The 24,410-nt window shown below is 50.1% G+C and overlaps 1 protein-coding gene and 1 non-coding gene across 6 annotated transcripts; one reads left to right on the top strand and one right to left on the bottom strand.

Annotated features, from left to right (window-relative positions):
• The first annotated feature begins 1,277 nt into the window (after nucleotides 1-1,277).
• HDAC6 (histone deacetylase 6) lies at nucleotides 1,278-24,410 on the top strand. 5 transcript variants are annotated; one of them, XM_027053898.2, is made up of 29 exons: nucleotides 1,278-1,437; nucleotides 2,531-2,653; nucleotides 2,735-2,863; nucleotides 3,002-3,090; nucleotides 5,739-5,823; nucleotides 5,921-5,961; nucleotides 6,623-6,719; nucleotides 6,865-6,962; nucleotides 8,165-8,269; nucleotides 8,393-8,461; nucleotides 16,032-16,158; nucleotides 16,264-16,329; nucleotides 16,422-16,481; nucleotides 16,561-16,650; nucleotides 16,987-17,093; nucleotides 17,177-17,244; nucleotides 17,476-17,644; nucleotides 17,742-17,870; nucleotides 18,041-18,209; nucleotides 18,506-18,639; nucleotides 19,217-19,285; nucleotides 19,403-19,595; nucleotides 20,991-21,140; nucleotides 22,382-22,556; nucleotides 22,665-23,110; nucleotides 23,194-23,301; nucleotides 23,436-23,582; nucleotides 23,680-23,808; nucleotides 24,013-24,410. In XM_027053898.2, the coding sequence occupies exons 2-29, from the start codon at nucleotides 2,561-2,563 to the stop codon at nucleotides 24,079-24,081; spliced, it is 3,411 nt and encodes a 1,136-aa protein (XP_026909699.1). In that variant the 5' UTR covers nucleotides 1,278-1,437; nucleotides 2,531-2,560; the 3' UTR covers nucleotides 24,082-24,410. The 5 variants fall into 5 exon arrangements, with proteins under 5 accessions (XP_026909699.1, XP_053058261.1, XP_026909697.2 ...); XM_027053896.2 differs by lacking the exon at nucleotides 1,278-1,437 and adding an exon at nucleotides 1,775-1,797; XM_027053899.2 differs by lacking the exon at nucleotides 1,278-1,437 and adding an exon at nucleotides 1,942-2,099.
• LOC113597589 (U6 spliceosomal RNA) lies at nucleotides 7,837-7,943 on the bottom strand. Its single transcript, XR_003418374.1, has one exon. It is a non-coding gene; the product is annotated as a U6 spliceosomal RNA (small nuclear RNA).

Genomic DNA, 24,410 nt, shown 5'->3' on the forward strand with positions numbered 1-24,410 from the left:
AAAGAGGCCATTATAAGGCCTGCAAAGCCTCGAATATTTACTATCTATCTGGCCCTTTACAGAGAAAGTTTACTGACCTCTGCTCTTCAGGAACCTGTCTTCTGACTATACAGAAAAATGGGCCATGGGTCTTACAGGGTTCCCTACTCTATTAGTCTGCAGGCATCAAAACCCCAGAATGTTCCCAGTGTATCAAATGTTTTCTTTGGTGTATGTGGGGGTTTAAAGGTCTTAGGACTTGATCCTCTTCCACTGGGACAAAAAAAAAACCCATGTTCTGGTAGGAAAAGAGTGGAAGGAAGGAGAAGGGTGGAACTGGGGTTTTCAAAATGGTCATAGGGCCAGGCTACTGGGCGATGGGGCTGTCAATCTGTTTGTTAGTCAGCGATGCTGAACCCCAGACGGCTTATCTCTTCAGCCCCAGCCTACAGCCCGGTAGGAAATGGTGAAGAATGAGAGAGGGAGATTAGGAGGGCAAACGGGCCTCCTGCGGGGCTGATATTTACACATCTAGACAAGGCATGTGAGGGAGCTGGAGGGGCACACGGGTGAAACTCCCCCTACTTCCCAGGCACACATTTTATATTAGAATTTGGGGGCAGAGGTTGCCCAGTGGAGGGAGCTGGAGAAAGAACTGCTGTGCAAGAACAACTCCCCTCCTTGAGTCCATTCCAGCCCCGGGCACTATTATCATAATTTGCCAGATGAGGAAACTGAAGCACAGAGATGTTCAGCAACTTGCCCAAGGTCACATGGCTAAGTCGTGTAACCTCAGTTTCCTTATCTGCGAAGCAACATTAATAATAGGAACTACCTCGGGGCGCCTGGGTGGCTCAGTGAAACGTCCGACTTCAGCTCAGGCCATGATCTCACAGTCCGTGAGTTCGAGCCCCGCGTTGGGCTCTGTGCTGACAGCTCAGAGCCTGGAGCCTGCTTCGGATTCTGTGTCTCCCTCTCTCTCTGCCCCTCCCCTGCTCATGCTCTCTGTCTCAAAAAATTAAAATTTAAAAATAATAGGAACTACTTCACAAAATTGTGACTTACGATAATGCCTGTCACATATTACATGCTATCATCACAATTATTTGCCCCCCACTAAGAATCCTTCCATCCTACCCCCCCCCATTTTCGTGGCAGAATATCCATAGCTAACATTTATTGTTTCCTGTGGACCGCCTTAGTTAATATTAACTCAGAAAACCCTCAAAATATTTAACATCATCACCACACCCATTTTGGCCGCCACCAGCCCTCGTCCAGTTTCAACCGCGCTCGGGACCCAGCCGCCAGTCCGCCTGCGCTACGTCATCACAGCGCGCCGCGCGGGAAGCCGCCGGGAGAAGACGGGACGCCCCTTCCTAATTCTCTCGCTTGTTTGCTTGCTTGCTCTCGAGTCATCGTACGGCACAGTAGGCTCGGGTCCGGAGGACTCCTAAGGTGACTGGACAAGGACGGAAGCACAGCACCTACGGCAACCAGGACGACGGCGGCAGTGGCTGGGGGAGGGGCGAGCTTGAGCCTGAGTACCGCCTCGAACCGCTGGCGCAGGCTTACGCAGGCGCCACACGGCTAGCGTCGGCGCTTTGACGCGCTGACGGCATTTGTGAGCTCGCGGGAGGTGTGGCCTGCAGGAGAGGCGCAGCCCTGCTTTCCGGGACGCAGTGTGGGCGGGATTGGGCGGGTAGTAGAGAAACCGGCCCAATGGAAAAGCGGGCCTCAAGCACTCGCCGCCCGGCGGGTCGCCAGACATTTCGCAGCGTGAGCCATGGGCGGAGTTTGAGAAAAGGGCCGCGCCCAGTGAGTGGAGCTGAAGCGATTGGTCGGCGTCGACAGCAGGGGGCGGAAAGGGGGAGGGGACTGACGGTAGGCGGCCCGAAACTGGCTGAAGGGGTTTGATGGAGCTTTAGGGATAGGATTTGGGCAGGGGGCGGGATCTTGGAAAGGGGCAGTCCCCTGAGGAGTGGGGCTTGTGGAAACGTTAGGGGCGGGATCTGGCCAAGTGGAAGGTGTGGGTCCGGCCCGATAAGGGGTGGAGTTAAGTGGATCGTTAAGGGTGGAGTCCGGGCCGGAGCTGGGTCTGAGTCTGGCTGAGTGAAAGGGTGGGTGATTATCCTCGGAGATTAGCTGGAAGGGGCAGATTTGTGAAGGGGTGGGGTCTGGGCGAGGCTTGGAGGAATGAGAGTCTGGGAATGGGGCTTGGGGGAGCGGAAGGGGTGGTGATTAGCTGAAAAGGGCCGGCCCTAAGACGCACTGAGCCTAGGGGTTTATTGCTCAGCGAAGGGGCAATACTTTTCGAGGGGAAAGAATAGTGTTAAAGGGGTGGAGCCTGGTAGGATGGGCGGGACCAGGTGGAATTGACAACCCAGTGGAAGGAGAGGGCCTTGAAAGGGGCGGAGCTTAGAAGGCAGTGGGGAATAGGATAGCAGAAGGGATGGAGACTGTATAGGGGGCGGGGCCTGGGAAGGGGCTGGGGTGTGGGGTCCTCCGGGCACTCCAGCTGGTTCATGGTCACCTCCATCCCACCGCCCAGAACCGCGTCAGGGGTGAAGTCTCCCCGACCATGACCTCCACGGGCCAGGATTCCACCTCAACCAGGCAGCGAAGGAGTAGGCATAACCCCCATTCGCCCCCCCACGACTCCAGCGTCACCTCGGTGAGGCCCCAGACCTGCCCGATCCGGGGGGAGGAGCAGTGGGCCGTGCACTGGAATCTGACCCTTCTCTCTGTTTGGCAGAAGCGAGGTGTTAAGAAGGGTGCCATACTCTCCTCCAGCCCTAGTCTAGCAGAGGTAAAGAAGAAAGGCAGAATGAAGAAGCTCAGCCAAGCAGCAGAGCAAGACCTAATCATGGACCTGCGAAGGCTGGTGAGAGTGGCCTGGCCTCAATGGATTTCACCTCTTGTGACAATCAAAACCCTGTGATTCACCCTCCTGGACAGTATAGTGTGTTCCTTCTGACTCAGGCCCTGAATGGATTGGTGTCTCCCATTTTTTTCCCTGCAGGATCTGAACCTTGAGGCCAAGACACTGTCTGGCACTGGTTTGGTGTTCGATGAGCAGCTAAATGAATTCCACTGCCTCTGGGATGACAGGTGAGGCTGGCTCCTCCAGGCTGTCCCCTGGAGGGACACAAACACACAAATAGACACACTTAGAGCCCATTAGCAAGAATGAATCCATTCTTATGCTAGCCTAGAGACTGGAAGCCCATGATTTAGAGAGGTGAGGTGTAGGCTTGAAAAGATTCCATTTAGCCAACACTTACCGAGTATTCACTGTGTTCTGGGAGTTGGTAACACCGACATCAGACAAGACATACAGGGTCCCTTCTAATGGAGCTTATAGCTGAGTAGGAGAGCCAATCATTAAACAGCCAACAGTGGTGTGAGGTGTTTAATGAAGGATGACCTAAGACCAGGGTATTCAAGAGTGTTTAATAGAGGTCCCTAGACTAGCACCCAGGGTTCACAGAAGGCTTCGTTGAAGAAAGGACACTCATGCTGAACTGGAAGGATTATACCTCCCATTTGCACACATATGTCAATCCATCAGCAAATTCTTTTGGCTCTGTGTTGGAAGTGTATTCAGTATCTGACCTCTCCTCACTGCCTCCACTGCCACCATCACCATCACTCCCCTAGACTTTCGGAGGCCTCCTCACTGGCCCCCTGCTTCCATCCTCAGCCCTCAGCCCTGCTGTCTGTTCTTCACAACGAAGCCAAAAAAAATATATGTTATCATTCTTTTTTTTTTAATTTTTAAAAGTGTTTTTATTTATTTTTAGCGGGAGGGTGGGAGGCAGAAAGAAAGAGGGGGGCAGAGGACCCAAAGCAGGCTCCGTGCTGACAACAGAGAGCCCGATGCAGGGTTCAAACTCATGAACCATGAGATCATGACCTGAGCCAACTGAGCCACCTAGGCGCCCCCTCTTTCTTTTTTTTTTAATTACATTTTTAAATTGAAGTACGTTTGACATACAATGTTATGTTAGTTTCAGTGATGTTCTCTTTCTTAAAATCCTTCAGGATTTTGCCGTTGCCCTCAAGGTAAAGTCCACATTCTTCATTCTGGCCTCTAAGGTTCCACATGATCTGGCTCCACACCACTTCAGTGACCTCATTAGCCAATCCTCCCCCTCACTCGCTTCTCTTCATTTCACCCACACTGGTCCCCTTGCTGTGCTTCCAACATGCCAGGCCTTCTCAGCTTGGGTCTTTACCCTGGCTGGTCCCTTTTTCAGAGATTCGTTTCCACCTTCTCCTCTCCCTGTTAACATTCACCTCTCAAAGAGACTTCCTCACGGAGGGCTTTCCCTGGCCACCCAGCTGATCTTTGGGATATTCCCAGCTTGTGTCATCGTTCATTCACTATCATACTTAACGTATTTAGCAGGTTAGTATTGGTCTCCTCTGTCCCAACAGAAGACTCATGATGGCAAAAGATTTCACTATTGAATACATACCTACCATCTTCTGAAGAGCTAGGGACACCACAGTAGACAAAACAAACAGAACCCCTGCCTTCATGGGGATTGCATTTTGGAGGGAGAAGACAGTAAACAAAAAGCAAATGTCGAGTGTGTTAGAAAGAGGTGCTGCATAGAAACACTGATGCAAGAAGGAGAGTGGCAGAAAATGTGGTTGAGGGGAATCCATTTTTTTTTTAAGTTTATTTATTTTTGAGAGAGAGAGTGAGCAGGGAGGGCAGAGAGAGAGGGAGACACAGAAACTGAATCAGGCTCCAGGCTCCTACACGGGGCTTGAACCCACAAACCATGAGATCGTGACAGTAGCCAAAGTTGGACGCTCAACCGACTGAGCCACCAGGTGCCCCAAGGGGAATCGGTTTTAAATAAGATGGTCAGGGAAGGCCTCGCTGATCTTTGAGCAGGGGTCTGAAGGAGGTGAGGGAGTGAACCATGGAGACATCTGGGAGAAGAGTGGTTTGGTTTTTAGTTTATTCATTTTTTGAGAGAGAGAGAGAGAGAGAGAGAGAGCAAGGGAGGACAGAGAGGGAGGGAGAGAGAGAGAATCCCAAGCAGGCTCTGAACTGTCAGCACAGAGCCCGATGTGGGTCTCGAACTCATGAACTGCAAGATCTTGCCCTGAGCCGAAATCAAGAGTTGGGTGCTTAACCAACTGAGCCACCCAGCCACTCTCCTGGGAGGAGAGTGTTTTTAAAAACACAGGGAAAGAAGATAGCTGAAAAGTACTTTGGTTTGGGTGAGGAACAGGGAGGAGACCAGTGCAGGAGAAGCAGAGTGGGGGGAGAGCCTAGCATGTGAGAGGCTATGGGGCAAGTGTTTCACAGCCTTCTGGGGCATGGAGAGGACTTCGGCTTTGACTCTGAATGAGAGGGGAATCATGAGAAAGTTTTAAGTACAGGAGAGACGTGACCTGATTTGGGTTTTAATCAATGTCTGGCTGCTGTGTGGAGGAAGGGCTTCTGGGGGAGCGAGCGCAGCAGAGAGGCCAGTGAGGAGCTGAGTGTAGCAGCACAGGTGGGAGGTTCTGGTGGCAGCAGTGAGGGCGACAAGGAGAAGGGCAGGTTCTGGATATATTACAAGAGCAGAGCCAACAAATGCCAGGGATGACTCTGAAGATTCTGGCACAAGCAGCTGTGGAAGGATAGATGAGGAAGATGTACAGGAGCAGATGTGGTGCTCACCAGTGTCCCTGTGTGTGTGTGTGTGTGTGTGTGTGTGTGTGTGTGTGTATGACTGTGTCTCTTGTCAACCCAGCTTCCCTGAAGGCCCTGAACGGCTCCATGCCATCAAGGAACAGCTGATCCAGGAGGGCCTCCTGGACCGCTGTGTGTCCTTTCAGGTGAGTCCCCCCAGCTGACACACTGGGTGGTGGGCAGAAGCTGGCAGAGCCTGGGTGTGGCCAGTGCTTTAGCGCTTTATTTCTTATGTCTCCCTAGGCTCGATTTGCTGAAAAGGACGAACTGATGTTGGTTCACAGGTGAAGGCTTCGGAACTTTGTAGGGATGGGGAGGAGGCTGCCAGGGCATGTTGGATTCTTTGGGAAGGAATGTCATGGGCCCTGTGGCCTTGGGCAAGTGGCTGAGCCTCTCCTAATCTCACAGTCATTGCCGATCACATAGGAACTAGTAAATGGAAGTTCTTCCAGAGGGCCTGCTAGGTCATCAGCCCATGATAGGCTGTTGTTGTTATTATAGTCTAGTGTGTAAACATATGCTGGATGTGTGGACAGGGTGATCAGGGGTTTCCCCCATGGAGCTGTAGGAACCCAGAGTAAGGGCTCTCGTGTGATGTGATTCAAGGAAAGCTAGCTTGGCAGAGGGGATATATCTGAGCTGAGAAAAAGAGTGAGTCAGATGAAGAGGGAAGCTGAGGGAAGGGAGGTATAGACAGCTGGAACAGTATGGCCAGTGGCCTAGGAGTAGGATTTATTGTGGCTAGAGCAGAGGGCAAGGGCTATTACTAGAAATTATGCAGGCTAGGGAAGAAGCAGGGGATGTGTCCTATATCCCAGCTATTCCCTTTCATTGACATTTGAGGAGGCCTGACTTGACCAGGGCTCATATGGGGAAGGGACAGGGCCCTGACTCAGGCCCAGGAGGGAGGCAGGTGCTTGAATCTCATTCTGCCTCTGTCGCCAGCCTAGAATACATTGATCTGATGGAGACAACCCAGTACATGAATGAGAGAGAGCTCCGCATCCTAGCAGACACCTATGACTCAGTTTATCTACATCCGGTATGGATGAGAGCTGTGAGGACGGAGCATGGTGGCAATCCTGGGGTTTCCCGTCCCCATGCCCATCCCATCCGGGGGAGGAGCAGCTGAGTGGACAGGACTGCCCTCCCCCTTACTTTCTCTATGGCTCCCACTGTCTCTTCAGAACTCCTATACCTGTGCCTGCCTGGCCTCAGGCTCTGTCCTCAGGCTGGTGGATGCTGTCCTGGGGAAGGAGATACGGAATGGCATGGCCATCATCAGGTAGGACCCACCAGCATTTGGCTTTGTATATTTGAAATAAATTCTTTCCCTCAAATGTAAAATGTATTGGTATGGGTAGTATATTCACATGGTTCAAGAGTCAAAAGGTACAAAAGTGGGTACAAAAAGTCCCCAACCCCCATCCTCCCACACAACCTGCTTCCTCTCCTGGAGGTAGTCATTGTAACCAGTGACTCATGTGTCCTCCCAGAAACATTCTGTGCCTGTTCATGGAGTAAATGCCATATTCCATCAATGCTAAGATCTAGATTTTATCATCTTGAAATCCCGGTTCATCTTAACAATGGTGTCTCTCAGAATTCAGTTAGCAGCATCTTGTTTTATCATTGGCATGTGAAATCATTGCACATCTTAGCATCGTTGGCATCCCAGAATTGATGAAATGCAGAAGATACAGCCTTTCCCCTCCCTCCCCTTTTTTACCCACAAATGGAGTTGCACTCAACATGCCCCCTTCCATAAACACGCTTCCTTCCATACTGTGCATTTTTCACTTCTACACTTAGGAAAGCTTTCCTCTAACAGTAGATAGCTTAGACCTGCATAGAATGCCACTGCAAATGCACAGGAAGTTAACCAGCCCCCTAGCGATAGGCACTTTGGTTCTCCCCAATCATTTGCTGTTTCCAAAACACGTCATGGCAAATATGTTATTTCACCTTTTTTGTTATATGAACTGTGGGCTACATCCCCAAGAGCAGAATGGGTGTGAGGGTGTCTGTATTGACAATTTTTACTTTATTTATTTATGTATGTATGTATGTATGTATGTATGTATGTATTTATTTATATTTTGAAGCTTTGATTCCAGTGTAGTTAACATAGAGCATTATATTAGTTTCAGGTGTACAATATAGTGAAGAAACACTTCACAAATTTGTGTGTCATCCTTGTGCAAGGACTGTGCTAATTTTCTCTGTACTGGTCCACTTTTAGTATATGTGCTGCTGAAGTGAGCACTATGCACTGATAATTTTAATGAATGTTGTCAAATATCCTTTAGGGAGAGAGCAGTAGAGTGGGGGTGAGAGTCTGGGGGCCCCAATTACTCAGTTCCTGGCAGATTTGCAGGCATCGACACTGGGGGAGTTTGTGGTCCAGAATTGGGGAGGGGGGAAGAGTCCATCTCTGCAGAGGAGGGCCCCCTACCCCCAATCTGTGGCCTTCCCTGTCCTCCCCAGGCCTCCTGGACACCACGCCCAGCACAGTCTTATGGATGGGTATTGCATGTTCAACCACGTGGCCGTGGCTGCCCGCTACGCTCAACAGAAGCATGACATTCAGAGGTCAGCAGCAAGTAGCAGGGAGAGTATGATGGGGGTGGCATGGGGTAGAGTATTCTGGTCTGGGCACCTCCCCAGATACATCTTGATTCTTTTACATAGTATCCTCCTCTGTCCTCCTCACAGGGTCCTTATCGTGGATTGGGATGTTCACCACGGTCAAGGAACCCAGTTCACCTTTGACCAGGACCCCAGGTATGCCACAAGTGACACCCTAGATACTAGACTCCCAGCCACCCCCCACCTTTACGGGCCCAGCCAGAAGGGGCCCAGGAAGGGAAGGCATTCATACTCATTGGGCCCAACTTGGAACCAGGTTCTGTGCTGCTCTCTGCGTGTCTGCTTTCTCTCTTAAGGTCAGTCTGAGGCAGGAGCTGTTGGGTCCCCCATTTTACAGCTGGGGGAACTGAGGCTTACAGGTTACAAGGTCACACAGAGAAGGAGTGGGAGAGATGAGATTTGAGTCAACAGATGTTGGGAGATCTTGTTCACCAGTTTGCCTTGGAGCTGGAGTAAACTTCAAATTAGTACTTTATCTTTCTGATTATGACTACTGCAACGTGCTTGTATAAAAAACTTAAATAGGGGTACCTGGGTGGCTCAGTTGGTTAAGTGTCTGACTTCAGCTCAGGTCATGATCTTGCAGGTCATGAATTCCAGCCCCATGTCGGGCTCTGTGCTGACAGCTCAGAGCCTGGAGCCCGCTTTGGATTCTGTGTCTCCCTCTCTCTCTCCCCTTCCCTGCTCATGCTGTCTCTCTCTCTCTCTATCTCTCTCAAAAATAAATAAAACATTTTTGAAAAATTATTTAAAAAACTAAATAATACAAGGGTGCCTGGGTGGCTCAGTCAGTTGAGCATCCAACTCTTGGTTTCGGCTCAGGTAATGATCTCTTAGTTCCTGAATTAGAGTCCTGTGTTGGGCTCCATGCTGGCAGCATGGAGCCTGCTTGGGATTCTCTCTCTCCCTCTCACTCTGTGCCTTCCCCACTCATGCTCTTTCTTTCTCAAAATAAATAAATAAACTTTTAAAAACTTAATAATCTAGAAATGTCTAAAGCAGTGAGTCTCCTATAATTCCTATAACCTCCAAAATAACTGTTGATAGTTTAGGTTATATTCTTAAAACAGAATTTTTCCTTTAGATGTATGAATATTCATTATTATCATTAACACACTGCCTAATGGGACAATCCTCTGTGTGTTCTGTGGCAGCTTGCTTTTTGCATTTAGCCACATGTCATGCACACCTCTCTAGGTTAGTGCCTCTTAAAAACACCTCTGTCTTTATAAGGGCTGTTGAGTATTCCATTTTATGGCTGTACCTCTGGTCATTTATCCCTGGGACATTTATGGTGCTTTCCATTTTTTGCTACTAACAGTTCTACAGCAAAATATGTAACTATATATATATATATATATATATATACACATGTATATGTGTGTGTATGCACATATGCATACACATATATATGTAATTTTTATAATATGTAATTTAAAAATACATAATTTTACACTTCTCTGAGTGTAAAATTTCCAATAATGGATTGCTGGGTCAGAGGGTCGGTGTGCTTTAAAAGTCTAGGGTCTACAGCCAGACTTCCCTCCAGAAAGGTGGTACCAGCTCACCCTTCCTGCAGAAAGTGATTGAGCAGGTCCTTGTCAGTAGGGACACTGCTAAATAGTTGTTTTATCCTCCCTTCTTTCATACCGACTACCTAAAATCCCCCTTTCCCCCATAGATTCTGAGCTCCTGTGGCCCATTACTTAATCTAGGCTGGCTGTTCTCTAGACATTGCTTTATTATTTTCCAGCATTCGATGTTGCTGACAGATGTTTGATTTTTATTCCTTTTTGAGTAATCTGTTTCCCTCTCCAAAGATTATAGGTTCTTCTCTCTATTCCCAGTGTTCTGAAGTTTCACCCTGGCCCCTTCATTCTTCTTAGCAGTAGGTAGACAGTTTATATCTGAAGACTCATGCTGTTCTGAAATCCTTAGACGTTTTCTTCTATTAGTTCTTTGATGCTTTCTTCTACTGTATTCTGTCTGGTCTGTTTTTTGTGTGTGTTCTCTTGTGTGTTCTTTTTCCTTTTGCTCTGTGTCCCGGGAGATTTCCTCAATTTTACCTTCAGGCCCTTCTGTTGAATTCGGTATTTAGACATTCTTTTAATCTCCAAAAGCACTTTCTTCCTCTCTCTTTCTATGCCCTCTCATTCCTTAGCATGCTTTTTAATTTTGTTTTATTTTATTTCATTTTTATTTATTTATTTTTGAGAGAAAGATCACGAGAGTATGGAGCCTGAAGAGAGGCTTGAGCTCACCCAGAGCAGGGCTCAAGCTCCCTTATACGGACCTGAACTCAAGAACCATGGGATCATGACCTGAGCCAAAGTTGGAAGCTTAACCGACTGAGCCACCCAGGCACCCCTCTTAGCATGTTTTTATATAATAGTAATTAGAAGTGCTTTGGGGCACCTGAGTGGCTCAGTCGGTTAAGTGTCTGAGTTTTTATTTCAGCTCTGGTCTTGATCTCAGGGTTGTGAGTTCAAGCCCCACACTGGGCTGCATGCTGGATGTGAAGCCTATTTTAAATAAAAAATAAAACCTAAAGATTCTTTTAAAAAAAGAAAGGGGGTGCCTGGGTGGCTCAGTCAGTTAAGCATCCAACTTCAGCTCACGTCATGATCTCACCATTCGTGAGTTCAGGCCCCATGTAAGTCTCTGTCCTGACAGCTCAGAGCCTACAGCCTGCTTCAGATTCTGTGTCTCCCTCTCTATCTCTGCCCCTCCCCCACTTGTGCATGCTCTTTCTTTCTCTCAAAAATAAATAAACTTTAAAAAATAAAGAAGAAATAAGAAAGAGGAGCACCTGGGTGGCTCATTGGTTAAACGTCTGACTTTGGCTCAGGTCATAATCTCCCCACTTGTGAGTTCAAGCCCCTCATTGGGCTCTGTGCTGACAGCTCAGAGCCTAGAGCCTGCTTCAGATTCTATGTCTCCCTCTCTCTCTCCCCTTACCCTGCTTGCACTCTGTCTCTGTCTCTCTCTCTCTCAAAAATAAGTAAACATTAAAAAAAAAAAAAAAGAAAGAAAAGAGGGGCGCCTGGGTGGCTCAGTTGGTTAAGCATCTGACTCTTGATTTCAGCTTGGGTTGTGTCTCATGGCCATGGGATCAAACCCCACATTGGGCTCCATGCTGAGCATGGAGCCTGCTTGGGATTCTCTCTCTTTCTTTCCCTTGGCCCCTCTCTTTCTCTCTCTCTTCCAAAAATAAAACTTTTAAAAATTTTTATAAGGAAAGAGAAAGATATGCTTTAAGATTTCCTCAGTTTTCCTCGAATATCTAGCAATTCTTAATGGGCATTTATACCAAAGAATAAAGCGCTGTTGAAGGTGGCAGTCGTGGGGCTGCTCTACTGTGGTGCATGGGAGTCTGTTTCCTGAAAGGTATTTCCTAGGATCGGGGCAGGAAGTGTCCACTGACAGGTCTCAACCTTAGGGAGTGTGGGCAGGAAGCCATGTATTAGATGGGGTCCTTCCAAATGCCAGAAAAATGGGGGTCTGTTCTTTTTCTTTTCATCTTTTTAAAATATGTATTTATTTGAGAGAGACAGAGAGACAGAGTACAAGTGGGGAGGAGCAAAGAGAGCTGGAGACACAGAATCCAAAGCAGGCTCCAGATTCCAAGCTGACAGCAGAGAGCTGGATGTAGGGCTGGAAATCACGAACTGTGAGATCATGACCTGAGCTGAAGTCAGATGCTTAACTGACTGAGCCACCCAGGTGCCCCTATAATTCCTTTTTTTTCAAGTTTATTTTTGAGAGAGAGAAAAGGAGGTCTCGTCTTGAGATGGCATCTCTTTGTTTTACCCTCCACCTTGCCAAACACTTGTCAATTGTACTTATTTTTTCAAATCCAGGTTTTGGCTTTTTGGGCCATCTCCACTGTTTTATTTTTTTTATTTCATTATTTTTTTCTGTTTAATCTTTATTAATTTCTTCATCCTGTGTTCTTTTGTCCATTTCTGTCTTCTTGAATCGAATGCTTCAAGATTTGTCAACTTGGGGTCCCTGGGTGTCTCAGTTGGTTGGGCTTCCAATTCTTTTTTTTAATATTAAAAAAATTTTTTTTTAACATTTATTCATTTTTGAGAGGCAGAGCACAAGTTGGGGAGGGGCAGAGAGAGAGGGAGACACAGAATCCAAAGCAGGCTCCAGGTTCTGAGCTGTCAGCACAGAGCCCGATGCAGGGCTTGAACTCACGGACTGTGAGATCATGACCTGAGCCGAAGTTGGATGCTTAACTGACTGAGCCACCCAGGCACCCTGGGCTTCTGATTTTTGATTTCGGCTTAGGTCATAATCTCAAGGTTCCTGGGTTTGAGCCCTACCTCGAGCTCCACGCTGGCAGAGTGGAGCCTGCTTGGGATTATCTCTCTCCCTCTCTCATCCCCTGCTCTCTCAAAAAATAAATAAACTTAAGAAAAAACATTTATCAATTCAATTGGCCATCAGTACCTGCCCTCACTGCCATCCTCCTGTAATATTTTGAAGTCAATCCCAGATACCATATCATTTTTTCTCTAAATATTCTAGAGTGTATCTTTAAAACATAGAGCATATATTTTGAATTTTTAAAAAAGCATAGCCATAGTATCATTTCTAAGCAAATTAACAAGAATTCTCTAATGTCATTAATCATTCTTTTTGTTTTAGTAAATGCATTGGAGGCTATAACTGTGTTCTTTTGTGGATATATCATTGATGATATCCACAGATATGAAAAATTGTGAATATATTCAATGCATTCTTTCTCATGAATAAGAATGTATAAATGAAAAAAACCACTTATCCATCCCCTTCAATCTCCTAGTTCCCCATCCCTCAGGCTCTTAACTCCATCAGCAGAGTCCTGGATGGAGACAAATTGATCAGGCCTTAAAATACTATTACAGAGATGACAAAAACAGGAAAACTAAAGTTAAGTAGTTAAAAGAAATAAAGAGGGGCACCTAAGTGGCTCAGTGGGTTAAGCATCCAACTCGTGAACTTGGCTCAGGTCATGATCTCATGGTTCATGAGTTCAAGCCCCGTGTAGGGCTCTGCACTGACAGTGCAAAGCCTGCCTAGAATTCTCTCTCCCTCCCTCTCTGCCCCTACCCCACTCATTCTCTCTCTCTCAAAATAAAAAACTATACTTAAAAAAAGAAGTAAACCTAGTGAATTGGTCATTCAGTGAATTAGCTATTCAGAATTGATTTTGTGTGCATTGACCTGGATCTGTACTTGATTTCTCCAGAAGGGAAACCTCAGGTTATCTGGGGTGCCCTCCCTGGCCTGCTCAGCATGAGAGAGGGCCCCCCAGGGCCCCTGGAGCCTCAAAGACTATTTTCCAGAGATTTGTTGAAGTCTCTAATTGTCTAACATCCTTTCTTCCATTCTCTGTCTTTCTGGGATACCTGTTTAAAATTCCCTTTACTATCTTCTGACTGGGATTGTGGGAGAGCAAGGAGGTAAACCTGTGCTATCAGTCCATCATTCTTTCATTGGAAATTAGTGGAACTTATTTTAAAACCTCCTCCTGCTATTTGCTTTATAAACTTAGTTTTCCTGGGTGTTCATTCTTCTTTTGGCTCTGGTAGCTCTCATGGGGTTGGCTTTCTTCCAATATTTTCTTTATTCCTTTTTTCCCCTGATAACCATCTTTTTGTCCTACTGTGTATTTCTCTTCCTCTACTGGTTAACTTACTAAAAGAAAAAAGGTTTAGGGGCCCCTGGGTGGTTCACTTGGTTAAGTGCCATCTCTTGATCTCAGCTCAAGTCATGATCTCACAATTGGTGAGATCCAGCCCCACATAGTCAGGCTCTGTGCTGACAGCTTGGAGCCTGCTTGGGATTCTTTCTGCCCCTTTCCCACTCATGCTCGCTTTCTATCTCTCAAAATAAATAAATAAACTTTAAAAAAAAGTTTAGAGGGTACTTGGGTGGCTCAGTCAGTTAAGCATCTGACTCTTGATTTCGGCTCAGGTTATGATCTCCCCTGCTCATGTTTTCTCTCTTTCTCTCTCTCTCTCTCTCTCTCTCTCTCTCTCTCTCTCTCACTAAATAAATAAGCTTTAAAGTGTTTTGTTTGGTTTTTTTGAGAGAGAGGGAGGGAGTAGGAGGGGCAAAGGGAGAGAGAATCTGAAACAGGCTCCACGCTGTCAGCGCAGAGCCCAGTTCAGGGCTCGAATTCACAAACCATGAGATCATGACCTGAGCCAAAACCAAGAGCCTGACACTTAACTGACTGAGCCACACAGATGCCCCGAAATAAACTTAAAAAAAATTTTTAAACCGATATTTACCAGAGCTAAAAGTAAAACAGTCATCTCCCACCTACTCAAGACTAGAACATTGACATGGGTTTCATTCCCTAATTCCTAGATATTTTAATTCAGTTTCAAAAATGTCTCTATATCGGTTGCATGAAATTTCACCACCACATTTATTAAAATGTGACTAAGTTGGTCTAGATTTATTGCTTACCACTATTTCTTGTATTTCCCTAAAAAAAAAATTGCTGCTTTAAATTCTTTCTGGAACAAGACAGGGAGCAGATGAACAGATAGATGGATAGATAGATAGATAGATAGATAGATAGATAGATAGAGGAGAGATTATTCATTTTGATCACCCCAGTCAGAATGAAGCCCTCCCACACAAAGCCTCCTGCTAGGCGTTCTATCAGAACATGTACCTTCATGTCTTCAGTGTCCGTTCCGTGTATCAGTCCTCACTCCTCTGGGTGCTCAGTTTCTCACCTATAAAATACAAGAAGTAGGGGCATCTGGGTGGCTTAATCGGCTGAGTGACCAACTTCAGCTCAGGTCATGATCCCACAGTTCGTGAGTTCAAGGCCCACATTGGGCTGTCTGCTGTCAGTGCAGAGCCCGCTTCTGACGGATCCTATCATCCTCTCTCTCTGACTCTCCCTCCCACTCCCCCCGCCCCTCCACCCCACTTGCTCTTTCATGTGCATGCGCTCTCTCTCTCTCTCTCAAAAATAAATAACAACATTAAAAAATAAAATAAAATACAAGAAGTAGTAGAGGTGCCCTGTAAAGTATTGGAGAGAAGGAACAGATCCCCTCACTGGCCTCAGGAAGCCTCCGCCAGCACCCCCACTTGAGCTCAGCTACACACACAGAACCAAGTCCCATGCCTCCTAGCCCCTAGCCCTTGAGTCCCCACACTTCCTTCAGGGGAAACGCTAAGTTTCCCAGTTGGGCCTGATGCTTTTCCACCTTAGTTGGATCCTGCCAGCTAAGAGCTCTATGTCCCCTGTGGACCTCCAACATCACAGGATTTGCCCTGCTGCCACTACCTTGGTCACAGGGGTAGGGGCAGGCTGGTATGATTTTTGAGTCCCCCACAGCAGGAGCCCTTGGGGGCTGGGAGAGATCCCAGAGCCCTCAGGGTCTCAGAACTAGAACTGAGTGGGCACTGAGGAGGGCAGCAGTGTTTGCCAAGGGAGGCATTCGGTAGATCAAAATGAATGAGTGAGTGGAGTAATGAATAAATGGGAGAATTAGTGAATCAGAGGATCGGTAAGTTGGCGACTGAATGGGAGGATGAATGAATGCATAGATTAAGTAGTTAATGAGGAAATTAATGAGAGAATGAACAAGTGGCTGAGTGAACGGTGGAGCTGTGGGTTGGGGGTGTCTGGGGGGAGATTGACTCTCAACTGCCCCCCACCTCTTTTTTTTTTCTCTCCCTCCAGCGTCCTCTATTTCTCCATCCACCGTTATGAGCAGGGTCGGTTCTGGCCCCACCTTAAGGCCTCTAACTGGTCCACCATAGGTTTTGGTCATGGCCAGGGATATACCATCAATGTGCCTTGGAACCAGGTCAGTGTCTGCCTGCCCTTTGCCCCCCAAATTGGACCCACCCCTGCCTCTCAGCCAGTTCGGGGCAGGGGGCAGAATGTTCCCATCATGCCGCTCTGTCTGCAGGTGGGGATGCGAGATGCCGACTATATTGCTGCTTTCCTGCACCTCCTTCTGCCGGTCGCCCTTGAGGTCCTGGGAGTCTGGGGGGTGTTGGGACAAGAATGATGTTGAGGGATGGGCCGTGAGGGCACCTGGCCTCATGTGGTCCCTTTCCCCCTCAGTTCCAGCCCCAGCTGGTCCTGGTGGCCGCTGGATTTGATGCCCTTCAAGGGGACCCCAAGGTAAGGCAGGCTCCCTGGGATGATTCATGGGTGGAAGGGGGCTGCATGGAGCCAGTCTGACCCTCCACGTCCCCCCCAGGGCGAGATGGCCACCACTCCAGCAGGGTTCGCTCAGCTAACCCACTTGCTCATGGGTCTGGCAGAAGGCAAACTGATCCTGTCTCTGGAGGTGAGTGACATTACTTCATCTCTCAGCCCACGGATCCAGGAGGATGTGAGAGCCAAGCTTTCAGGTCAGGCAGGAGTTTCTGTCCCAGCATTTCTACTTAATAGCTGGACAACCTCACCTAGGTCCCTGAACCTCCTTGTGCCTCTGCTTTCCTTATGTAAAATGGGCATGATAATTGTGACCACCTCATAGCACTGTTTGGTGTACAAAATGTAAGTCACCCTTCAGATTCCTCATTGCTGGATACGTAGTCAGTGCCCTAGTATTACTATTACTGTTCTTCCCTGGTAACACCTGATTCTTTCCTAATACCCCCCCCACACCCTTCTTTCCCAGGGTGGCTACAACCTTCGCTCCTTGGCTGAGGGCGTCAGTGCCTCACTCCACACCCTTCTGGGAGACCCTTGCCCCATACTGGAGTCCCCTGGTGCCCCCTGCCCAAGGTGAGCCCAGGCGGAGGAGAAGCAGGACCCTCACTATCTACCCATTAGCTGTTTGGTCACTTTTCTCCTCCCCTGCCCTCTAGTGCCCTGGCGTCACTGTGCTGCGCTCTGGAAGCCCTGGAGCCCTTCTGGGAGGTCCTTGTAAGATCAGGTAGGAGGCAGGGAGGGGGCTGGGTGGGGGGTCAAGCATGGCATGAGCCCTTGGGAGAGATTCTCTTCCAGACCCTTTCCTGGGGCCCCTTGGTGGGGGAGGGTCAGGCCTCCTTTCTCACTGACCCCCGTTTCAGGCCTCTCACCCCTTATACATTTGGGTAAACTAAGTTCCAGAGTATCACAGGGATCCAGCGTGGGGGAGTGGGGTGAATGTGGCCTCCTGTTGCAGTTGAGACCCCGGAGGAGGACATCCTGGAGGAGGATAGCGCAGAGGAGAAGGATGAAGAGGGACTGTGGCGGCCCCCAGCGCTCCCAATCCTGACGTGGCCCATGCTACAGGCTCGCACAGGGCTGGTCTATGACCAGCGGATGATGGGTCACCACAACTTGTGGGACAAGTATGCAGTCGGAGGGCCACCAGCTAAGTGCTTGGGGAGATCCCTCCCCCTCCTCAAGCACTAAGCCCTGCCTCTGGTTCCTGTCCCCCGACCCCAGCCACCACCCAGAGATGCCTCAGCGAGTCTTACGAATCATGCAGCGTTTGGAGGAGCTGGGCCTTGCGGGGCGCTGCCTCGCGCTGCCCGCACGTCCCGCCACGGAAGCCGAACTGCTCACCTGCCACAGGTCAGACCCCCATGCCTGGGGTGGGGGTGGGTCCTCAGTGCACACAGGCTCCTGGGGGCCGGAGCACGGGCTCTCCCTCTCTGGTAGGTGGAGCCGCTGTGGGACACGGGAGGGGCCGTGGAGGGGACGGAACCAGCTGGCTGTCCCCTGTGCCCTGTCTGTGCCTCCAGTGGTGAGTACGTGGGTCGTCTGCGGGCCACAGAGAAGATGAAAACCCGGGAGCTGCACCGCGAGGGTTCCAACTTTGATTCCATCTACATCTGCCCCAGCACCTTCGCCTGTGCGCAGCTGGCCACTGGCGCCGTCTGCCGCCTGGTGGAGGCTGTGCTGGCAGGAGAGGTACCTTCTCCCTGGGGTGGGGTGCCAGCTCTGGAGATGTGGTGGGGGGGGTGGAGAGAGGTGGCTCTGAGAGGTGAGGCTGGGCCTGAGGGCACAGAGGAGGGGCCTGCAGTGGGGAGGAGGACCCCTGCTCACCGGAGACCTTGCTTACTGGCAATTGCGGTGGGGGGAGATGGGGGCTGCAGGCTGGGGGCCCCTAGCAGCCAGGGGTAGTGGCAGGACGGAAGAAGAGAATAAAGGGGAGAGAAAGCTGTGAGGGCAGGTGGTCTAATCTTTGCTTCCTGCTCCTCCCCCAGGTTTTGAATGGTACCGCTGTGGTGCGTCCCCCAGGACACCATGCTGAGCGGGATGCCGCTTGTGGTTTCTGCTTTTTTAATTCTGTGGCTGTGGCTGCTCGCCATGCCCAGGCCATCAGTGGGCAGGCGCTGCGGTGAGGGCTCCCTGGGACCCCTCCACCACCAGCCCAGTGCTTACTAAGCAGGCCCTATGGTGCAGCCCCCCAGGACTTACCCAGACATCCCCAAGAGTACAATTGCCCGGCACTTCTCCCGAAAAGGAGCAAGGATCTAGCCTTGCACAGCTTACCCAAATAGGACCCCCAGATTGTGGCACCCAGGTAGTTCCAAAACAAGGTCCAGGGTCCCCCTGCTCCATCATTTCTGGCCCCTGACGGCTATCCTGACAGAATTTGGGGTCCAGGTCCCCAGTGCTTACTTCAGGAAACCCAGGATCCCAGCTCCCACACTTACCCATACTGGGTGGGGTGGGGGAGGGCTCTGGCCCTAAGCACTTGCTTGGACCCATAGTGAAGACATCAGGACCCAGGCTCTGGCTTTCATCCTTACTCTGATAGGACCCGCAAGCCTGCCCCCCACTGCTTTCCCCAGGGACCCAGAGTTCAGCCACCAGCAATAAATGCCCCTGCAGACAGACCCCACGGGTGTAGCCCCTGCCCTTTCCCAGGGGGCCAGTGTCCCAGGTTAACTGAGGAGCCGTTCCCTCCCCAGGATCCTGATAGTGGACTGGGATGTCCATCATGGTAATGGAACTCAGCACATATTTGAGGAGGACCCCAGGTGAGGGGCTAGGGGAGGGGTTTGGGGTGTGGTCTGGAAGGTGGGTGAGCCATGCCTCAGGCATGCAGGGGAGTGGGGAGGCACTAACCAGCCACGGTCTCCCTTCCCACCCGGCAGCGTACTGTACATTTCCCTGCACCGGTATGACCATGGCACCTTCTTTCCCATGGGGGAGGAGGGTGCCAGCAGCCAGATAGGCCGGGCCGCAGGCACTGGCTTCACTGTCAACGTGGCCTGGAATGGACCCCGTGTGGGTGACGCTGACTACCTGGCCGCGTGGCATCGCCTGGTGCTTCCTATTGCCTACGAGGTACAGTACAGGATGTGTGCGACGATGACAGTGTGGGTGACGGCGGATCTGTGAATGTCTGACTTCTGGGTGACTGATCCTGTGGGACAGCCTGCGGGTGGCCATCGTGATGGCCTTGGCATGTTTCTGCCACACGTGATTGCCTTCTCTGTGCATAACTGTAAGGGACTTCTGGGTACATGGGGGTCATCTTCGTGTGCCTAGCTGTATACATATACATGTCCTAGGCATACAGCATCACTAGTGCCTGTCTGTGTGTGATGGCGGCCCCATGAGACAGCCGTCGTTGTAGAACTGAATGTGCAAGGCGGGAAGGAGCTTAAGTATGTGCATGAGGCTGCACAAATGGCTCTTTGTCACCACCGTTTCTTTCTTTGATGGCTGTGATACCATATGTCACTGCACGTTGCTCTCCGTGTGACAGCTGGTGTGTGGCTTTCTGCATGTGGGAGGATGCATGTGACAGTCATCTCTCTGCCTGTTTGTCACAGCTGTTCGTGTGTCTCTGACTGGCAGTGGCCTGTATATATTTGCCTGACTCTGCCTGAGTGGCTGTAGGTGACCAACTTGTCTGTGTGCAGTGTGTGTGGGGGGGGGGGGCAGATGAAGTACCAGCTCCATTACCTCTGCAGACGTGCATGTTCAGATGTGTACGTGTGTCTGGCTGTGCACAGCAGCTGTGACTCCCTTCTGTGCGTGTGTGACTGTGTGCGTGTGCAAGCAGCCACCTCCTGTGGGCACAATCACGTGTGTGCCTGTTGTGACTTTGGTAATGGCAGGTGTGTGGTTGTATCTGTGCAGGGATGGCTGTAGCTCACTGTCCCTTCTGTGAGATACTGTTTGTGTGTGTGCGATTACTACGATGTTAGTTCAGTCTGTATGCTACTGTGTGATTGTATGTGGGTAGGTGACCATTTTCTGTGTGTGGCACTTGCGTTGTCACCTTCTGTGATGGAAGTATGCGTGCATCTCTCTTTGCCACCGTGTGTATAAAACCCTGTGTTGTATACATATGTCCCATTTCACCATCTCTTGACATCGGAGTCTCCAAGTTTCATGTTTCAGTCTTATGACTCTGCCTCATGTCCCAAGTGTCCATTTCTGGAAATGTCTCCATGTCTGTGTTGTGTCTCTAAGTCTGTGTTTGGTGTGTCCACAGTAGCTCTGTTGATCTGTCTCCATGTTTCTGTGTCTCTGTGACCCTGAGTCTGTCTGTCTTGTGTCTCCACGTCCTCCCCTTCCTGTTTTCAGGGCTCCGGGCTTGTGTCTCCCAGTCTCCAGGTCCCGTGTCTCCATTTTTCTGACTTGCGTGTCTGTGTGTCTGGGTCGCCCTCACCTACCGTCTACCCAGGTCTCCACCTTCACACTCATGTGTCTCTTCTCTCCCTGCTCCAGTTTAACCCAGAGCTGGTGCTGGTCTCAGCGGGCTTTGACGCTGCATGGGGGGACCCCCTGGGGGGCTGCCAGGTGTCGCCTGAGGGCTATGCCCACCTCACCCACCTGCTGATGGGCCTTGCCAATGGCCGCATTATCCTAATCCTAGAGGTAACTCTCGGTCCCTCTTCCTGTGGTGGGAGGGTGGTTTGGACAACTTGAAGTCCTGCCCTTTCTGCTGGCTGGCTGTGACACTCGGGACAATTTCCTAAAATCTGCTTTGAGTATCCCCACCTGGAATTGTTGGCACATACTGGGCATTAATAATACCAGTATCTAGACAAACTTGAGTGCTCAGTATGTGCAAAACACTCTTCTTGGAACTTTGTGTGTATCGTTAATTCACTTATTTGACCAAGTAGCCTGCTGAGGTAGTCTGCTCGTCATTTTCCTCTCTCAAGATCAGGGAAACTGAGGCACAGAGAAGCATAGTGACCAGCCAGAGGTCATACATTTAATAATGGCAGAGCCAGGGCTTGAACCCAAGCAGCCTGGCTCTAGCATTGAAGCTTTTTATCACTACCTGAACTGCCTCTAGCAAGCTCCCAAGACAAAGTAAATTCACTGACCTTTTGTAAGTTACTCAGTGCCCCTGCCCCCCATGCCTCAGTTTCTTCATCTGTAAGATAGGGCCGGCTACTCGTGGAAAAGTGCCTGGCATATGGTGAGCAATGTATAAGTAGTTTCTCATCATTGTGAGTCATCACACACTAGCTTAACCCTCTTGGCAGCCTTACGTGCTGCTGTTTTCACTACTTTTCGGATAAGGACAATCACTCACTACTTTGCAGATAAGGGCAATCACTCACAGAGATTAACTGGCTGCTATAAAGTCCCACAGTGTGCCCAGGAATGCTTGTGGCAGGGCAAGGGAATGGTTAAGAACATGAACTCTTCCATCGGATAGCCCAGCCCCCAACCCCAGCGCTGCCTCTAACCAGCTGTTAGGGCCTCCGATGCATCATCTAGCCACCCTAAGCCTCAGTTTCTTTATCTGTAGAAAGAGCAGAGACTGGGGTTCCTATAGAATGTGAGAGAAGGGGGTTCCGGTACAGATTGAGCACATGTGGTTGTAAGGATTAAGTGAGTCGATACACATAAAGTGCTTAGAATAGGGTCTGGCACACAGCAAGCACTTAATAAATCTCCGCTGTTATTAATGTTGCCTCAGTATTATTGTGGTAATTATCATGTTGTACTTTACATCACCCTCAACAACCACCTCACACAATGTGTGCTGCCCCTCTGACGGTCGTGCAGGGCCCCAAAGGGAGATTGGGAGACAGAACATCTTGCCTCCCAGATTCCATGAGGGCCCCCCATCATACCTTTTCTTCCCCTTTCTCTTAAAGGGTGGCTATAACCTGACATCCATCTCGGAATCCATGGCTGCCTGTACCCGCTCCCTCCTTGGGGACCCACCACCACTGCTGACCTTGTCGCGGCCTCCACTATCAGGGGCCCTGGCCTCAATCACCGAGACCATCCAAGTCCATCGCAGATACTGGCGCAGCTTACGGGTCATGAGTGAGTAGGCGTGGGGAACTGGGGCAACGGGGGCTCAGGGGAGGTCAGGGATCAGAGGTAGGATAGGGATAGCACCCACACTCAAGGATCTCCCTCCCATGGTTCCAGAGGTGGAAGACAAGGAGGAACCCTCCCTTTCTAAGTCAGTCACCAACCCTGGGTCAGCTAAGAGGATGACCACACCAGAAGGGAACATTCTGGATGCAGGCACAGAGAAGGCTGTCTCAGCATCATCTGTGGAAGAGTCCACTCTAGGCCAACCTAAGTCAGAGACTGCTATGGTGGAGCTCAGTCAGGACCAGTCCTTGGAGGCTCCCACACAGAAAGCCATGCTGGACCAGACCACCTCACAGGCAGCCACAGTGGAGGCCACAGCAGGCCAGACCACCTCAGAGGAGGCTGTTGGGGGAGCTGAGATGATCCAAACCCCTCCAGCTTTATGTACTGACAACCAGACTCCCACAGCCTCACCTGAGCAAGGTGCCACATCCCAAATATCTCCCAGTGAGCTGATTGAGAATCTCAGGACCTTGGAACTAAACTGCAAGGCTCAGGTAAGACCCACCACACCCAGGTAGGGGGAAGAAGGGGCAAGAATCTGGCCTCTCAGATGCATCTCTTTCCTCTGTACATCCAGGAGGCACCAGAATCTCAGATCCCAGAAAAGGATAAGCTACTGGGAGAGGCAGCTGGAGGTCAGGACATGCTGATTCAGAGCTTTGGGGTCCATGCTAACACTGACCAGGTGAGCTCAGGGACCAGGGAGGAGACTGTGACTTCCTTCTCTTGCCCATTTGCACCTCCAGGTAGGAGCATGTGGTGCAGGAACATGTAGTAGTGAGATGGAGTCCCTAGCTTACTCAGTTGCACCCATTCCAGGCCATCTTTTATGCCGTGACACCGCTGCCCTGGTGTCCCCATTTGGTGGCAGTATGTCCCACACCTGAATCAGGCCTGGATGTGACCCAACCTTGTCAGGACTGTGGAACACTCCAGGAGAACTGGGTGTGTCTGTCTTGCTATCAGGTAGGCAGCAGAGGAGGAAGGGGATGGAGTGGAGGTTGGCCCAGGAGCAAACTGAAGGTGAGTGCTGATCCCTGCCCGATACTCTCCCCAACCCCAGGTCTACTGTGGTCGTTATGTCAGTGCCCATATGCTGCAACACCACGAAGGGTCAGGACACCCGCTGGTCCTCAGCTACGTCGATCTGTCTACCTGGTGTTACAGCTGTGAGGCCTATGTCCACCACCAGGTGGGTCCTGGGCAGACCCTCTAACGCATGCGCACACATACACCCTCACACACATACCCTCTGCGATTGGGTAAGGGGAGAATGGAGACCCTTCTGCGTGTGAGATAGCCCAGAAGGGTGGTTGAGGGCTGGTGCAGGGGCAGCTCCTGGCTGAGGTAGAGGAGGGGTCCTCTCTCTCTTACCTACCCTCTCTTGCCTCCTCAGGCTCTCCTAGAAGTGAAGAACATCGCCCACCAGAACAAGTTTGGGGAGGACATGCCCCACTCACACTGAATCCCAGGATGTGCTCCTCTTCTCTACCTTCTGAGGCCCTGGATGAAGGGCAGCCTCACTCCATCCCATCCTGCAGACTCTTTTCAACTCCCCAAGGGTGCTGATTTAAGCGTAAATACTTGTAAGATGATTGTGATGATCAATTGTAAATCTCCGTCTGCCCACTGCCTGCTTGAGGGACTCTATCTACTCTGCCCTGGAAGGAAAGGAGGGTAGCTCAGTGGTCCCAAGAGGGGCTGATAACACTAAGCTGATGCTTTGTTGGGAGGGGGATCAACTGGCAGATACAGCAGAGTTGCATATGTAATAAAGTACAAGCTGTTACAAAA

This window comes from Acinonyx jubatus, chromosome X (genome assembly GCF_027475565.1).
Source record: "Acinonyx jubatus isolate Ajub_Pintada_27869175 chromosome X, VMU_Ajub_asm_v1.0, whole genome shotgun sequence".
NCBI classification, from domain to species: domain Eukaryota; kingdom Metazoa; phylum Chordata; class Mammalia; order Carnivora; family Felidae; genus Acinonyx; species Acinonyx jubatus.